The 4,730-nt window shown below is 36.4% G+C and overlaps 1 protein-coding gene and 1 long non-coding RNA gene across 2 annotated transcripts; both read left to right on the top strand.

Annotated features, from left to right (window-relative positions):
• Window positions 1-562: 562 nt before the first annotated feature.
• On the top strand, window positions 563-2,465 carry LOC107675620 (glutamine--tRNA ligase-like). Its single transcript, XM_016470021.1, has 4 exons — window positions 563-804; window positions 1,426-1,527; window positions 1,639-1,731; window positions 2,436-2,465. The coding sequence occupies exons 1-4, from the start codon at window positions 685-687 to the stop codon at window positions 2,463-2,465; spliced, it is 345 nt and encodes a 114-aa protein (XP_016325507.1). The 5' UTR covers window positions 563-684.
• Window positions 2,466-2,514: 49 nt separating this feature from the next.
• On the top strand, window positions 2,515-4,086 carry LOC107675621 (uncharacterized). Its single transcript, XR_001632612.1, has 3 exons — window positions 2,515-2,600; window positions 3,552-3,677; window positions 3,783-4,086. It is a non-coding gene; the product is annotated as an uncharacterized LOC107675621 (long non-coding RNA).
• The last annotated feature ends 644 nt before the right edge of the window (window positions 4,087-4,730 follow it).

Below are 4,730 nucleotides of genomic sequence, written 5' to 3'. Positions count from 1 at the left end.
CGATCTTGCTGTTGATCTCATTCGCAGGTGGGATTACAAACCTGACGCCTCAGGGCCCTACGTCCCAGGCTTTGCAATAGTTTTTTTAGATTTTCTTTTTTTTTATATTAATATTAATATTGTGACCCGGTGTATACAACTATTCATGAGCTTTGAGTCACTTGTGTGCCTCAATATTTTTTCACAGTTGCACACGGTAATTTTCAGTCATAAATGTGACTGCAATGGTTGCACTGCACCTACATTCAACAGCTATTGTGCCAATCAAACTGTAAAGATTAAAAAAAAATTAATGGAATGCTTAAATCGCACACTGGATCTCGATAATGAAATATTCAAGTTGAAAATCTTTACTTATGTACATTGTGATATTCATTGAGAATAAAATGATGTGACAAAGGTCGATGGAGGCCAAAATGATCAACCCATTTAGGGTTGGATGTAAAATCACACCAAAAAAAAATCAGGGCATCAGTGAGCTCCTAGACAGACTGTGGTGCTACTTGGCAGCTTTGGATGCTCTGATACATAATGTCCCAGAGTTTTTCAAAGTTGTCAAAGTTTGCAAGGTCCATGAAATGAAATCTTTAATAGCCATTAAAAGACTTGTTTATTAGAAACTGTTACCCTTTGTCAGCAGCTGTTGTTCTGCTTTAGGTGGGTGTGACTGTTGCTCAGACCACCATGGAGCCGCACCTGTTGGAGGCGTGTGTTAGGGAGGTGCTTAATGACACCGCTCCACGTGCCATGGCTGTACTCGAGCCTCTCAAAGTCACCATCACCAACCTGCCAACCAATGCACAGGTGAACACATGCAGAAGTTCATTACATGTAATACTATACAGATAGCCAGTCATTATTGCAAAAATAAAACCCAACAGTTCAGCAACCTGCAGTTTTGCTGTAATGACTGACTGGAGTTCTGCTTATTAAGTGGCTACTTATCAAATAAATAAACAGGTGAAAATTAAATATTCATGTACTTAATATGTTAATGAGTTTAGTGAGTAAATGTAATTGAATTTAATGAGCTTAAATCTAACTAGTTTAGCTAAAAGCTTATGTTAAAAAATAGTCTGTTACAACATGGAAAACATTCTCCTTTGCAAAAAGACAAACACTGCAACAATGTTACAGTATTTGTTTATATATAATAATTTGTTGCTTTTTCTATGAATTAGTATTTAGTATTATCATTTCGGGTTTCCTTCATCCAGCTCTTTCTTGCTTTTTATAGATTTATGCTCACTATTAAAAATAATACTGTACCTCCAAGGTCATTTACTGTAGGTAAAACAAAGACTGTAGGTAGCAATGACATGTTGCTATGGACAACAGTAAAATATAATTTAGGATATGTAGATGGATGCATAAGCATACTTTCATAACTGCAGTGGATCACTGCTTTGTTTCTCCTCTATTCAGAAGGAGGTTCGAGTCCCAGACTTCCCAGCCAATGAAGCCAAGGGCAGTCACGTGGTTCCCTTCTCAAAGACCATCTTTATTGAGCAGAGTGACTTCAGAGAGGTTTTTTCTTTTTAAGATTGTTTTCCCCTTTTTTTAAATTTATACATGGATTAGCGTCCCATATAAGCAGAATTGACCCTATTTTTGCTGTTTTATGTGTATTTGCTGCAGGTGATGGAGAAGGGCTATAAGCGCCTGACTCCAGATCAGCCAGTAGGCTTAAGACATGCGGGATACGTCATCTCTGTGCAGCGTGTCATCAAGGTGAAAGACCACTCACTTTCCTGTAGTTCACATGATCTACTGGGTTCAGTTGATTAGACATTTAACATGCCTTTAAAATTTGTTTTTTTACCAGTTAAGAGCTTAATTACTGTAATTCCTACACCGTGTGAATGCAAAATTAGTATGTTGTGGATTTAGAGTCTGCTTATGAAGGCAAATAACAAACATTGACTGATACAGACAAGTCAATGCAATAGCCATTTGTTTAATTTGTTATTGCCCTTTCATTTCACAAGTTGATGCACCATTCAAAACATAATTGAGGCTAGAGCGCAACTTCCTAATTATGAGTGAGAAGTGACAGTTTACATTTCAAGGTGAAACTTAGCAAGTGTATATATTATGAAATTTGATTAATATCTCATTTAATTGTGTAATTCCTGATTAACTCTGTGTTTTAGAACAAATCAGGTGAGTTAATGATTCAGTGACTAACTTATAATGTATTCACTTGTCACCACCAACTGGTATAACGATAAAAGGGTCACTGAAAAATTCCCACCACTAAATCACAGACTGAAAGACTACTGAAGAGTGCAAATACAGGCAGGTGGAGTGACACAAACAGTGATTGTACTTCAGCACTCTTTTTGTTCAGACAAAATTAAGGATCAACTCAGAACTAACTGTTGAATAATGCATTATAAATTACAGTATTATTTCATATCTTCCTTTTCTGTCAGGATGGCTGTGGTAATGTGTTTGAGTATTGACAAACCCCAGAATTTTACTTTTAATCATATTTTGTCACATCCTCGGTCTCTCTCGTTTCTGTCTGTAGGTTTCTCCATAAAAACCCAGAGGACCCAGCTGAAGTTCCTGCTGGATTCCTGCGTGACATTAACCCAGTAAGGGAAGAAATGATATAAAATGTTTGATCTAAGAATTTGAAAAACTTCTAACCCTAAGTACAGGTACATCTCAATAAATTAGAATGTCATGGAAAAGTTCATTTATTTCAGTAATTCAGGAGTGGCTTAACAAGAGGAATACGACAACTGTAGCCAAATTCCTTGACACGTCTGTGTGTGGTGGCTCTTGATGCCTTGACCCCAGCCTCAGTCCATTCCTTGTGAAGTTCACTCAAATTCTTGAATCGATTTTGCTTGACAATCCTCACAAGGCTGCGGTTCTCTTGGTTGTGCATCTTTTTCTTCCACACTTTTTCCTTCCACTCAACTTTCTGTTAACATGCTTGGATACAGCACTCTGTGAACAGCCAGCTTCTTTGGCAATGAATGTTTGTGGCTTACCCTCCTTGTGAAGGGTGTCAATGATTGTCTTCTGGACAACTGTCAGATCAGCAGTCTTCCCCATGATTGTGTAGCCTAGTGAACCAAACTGAGAGACCATTTTGAAGGCTCAGGAAACCTTTGTAGGTGTTTTGAGTTGATTAGCTGATTGGCATGTCACCATATTCTAATTTGTTGAGATAGTGAATTGGTGGGTTTTTGTTAAATGTGAGCCAAAATCATCACAATTAAAAGAACCAAAGACTTAAACTACTTCAGTCTGTGTGCATTGAACTTATTTAATACACGAGTTTCACAATTTGAGTTAAATTACTGAAATAAATGAACTTTTCCACGACATTCTAATTTATTGAGATGCACCTGTATATGAGCAGTAGTAGTAGTGAATACCTAACCACCACAAACTAATGAATTTATGCCATTTTAAACTAAAGCAAGCAACTGCAGAAACTGAATCTAATAATATAGACTTTCCTCTTTTCAGTTTAACTTTTTAAAAGATTTGATAGTTTCACTAATCAGTTTTTCCTTTTTTGTCATTCTTAGTGTTCCATAACAGTGATCGAAAGTGCCTTAGTAGACCGTTCTGTGGGCAAGGCCAAAGTGTTTGATAGGTTTCAGTTTGAGAGAGTGGGTTATTTTTCTGTTGACCCGGATAGCACATCTGAAAAGGTACTTCCAGAAACACTCAAATTACATTCAAATATATTAAATAGATGTACAAAACATACAGTGGAGGAAAGCAATGCTTCATCTTTGTCACTTTTTTCTCCCCAGTTGGTGTTCAACAGAACCGTTACGCTCAAGGAGGACCCAGGAAAGATATGACTGGACTGCAAGACAGAAGCTGTACTTTCAGCTGCACAGCCTTAATGCATCACAACGCAGCTTTCAGTAAAATCAAATAAACCAGGGGATTCAACGTATTCTATCAATATTGTGTAAAGCCTTTTTTTTAACTGTACAAGTGCTGGGCTGTTTTGTATAACCTTTTCAGTCTGCTGGGGTTCGGCATCTATGAAATAAACTAATTAAAGATTTTGACTTGATGGCTTGTTGGAACAGTTGCTAACATGTGAAATGGATTTCCATTTGAAATAACCTTCACATTATAAACTGCATGGCTTTCTTGGATAATCTACCTTTCCTGTGAACAACAAAAAAATAATTTTAAATTACTATGAGAAACTTCTTAGACAGGATACTAGATTAGGGTTAATGCATTCTAATTCATTAAATGTTAAAGGTTCCCTTGATGGCGTCCTGCTTTTCATTAATTTTCAAAATATTATTTTGTGATAACTACATTTAAAGATGCATGGCAGCAGTGCAAGATAAATGCATTTATTGTTAAATGTACTTTACAAAGGCCAGTATCTATAACTATATTTCGATCAGGATTTTAATGTGTCTTCCAATGAAAGTAGCACATGCTATTTGTACATTGCTTACAAAGCACAGCTACACTATTTATTTAAACCATCTTATTCATGGTACTGAAAAGCCATGAATTTGCACATGATATTTTGTCACATTTTGCCAAAATTTAAACCACATTAAAATGGCCACCACACAGAGCCCTGATGCAGTATTGGATATAAATAAACTTGGTTGACAAGACATATATGACAATCCGAGCAGCTGAGTCCTTAACCATCTTCAAGAAACTACTAAAAACACATCTCTAACTCTAGCACTTTCTATTCTATTTTAATTCTACTTTAT

Source organism: Sinocyclocheilus anshuiensis, unplaced genomic scaffold (genome assembly GCF_001515605.1).
Source record: "Sinocyclocheilus anshuiensis isolate Anshui unplaced genomic scaffold, SAMN03320099.WGS_v1.1 scaffold2230, whole genome shotgun sequence".
In the NCBI taxonomy this organism is placed as follows: Eukaryota; Metazoa; Chordata; class Actinopteri; order Cypriniformes; family Cyprinidae; genus Sinocyclocheilus; species Sinocyclocheilus anshuiensis.
Note: the sequence above shows the minus strand (reverse complement) of the source record. Positions and strands in the feature narration are given on the sequence as shown.

Coding starts and splice junctions, on each gene's coding strand:
- LOC107675620 (XM_016470021.1), top strand. CDS start 685: ATGGAGCCGCACCTGTTGGAGGCGTGTGTTAGGGAGGTGCTTAATGAC. Junction 805..1,425: donor ACCTGCCAACCAATGCACAG/GTGAACACATGC, acceptor TCCTCTATTCAG/AAGGAGGTTCGAGTCCCAGA. Junction 1,732..2,435: donor CTGTGCAGCGTGTCATCAAG/GTGAAAGACCAC, acceptor CTTTTCTGTCAG/GATGGCTGTGGTAATGTGTT.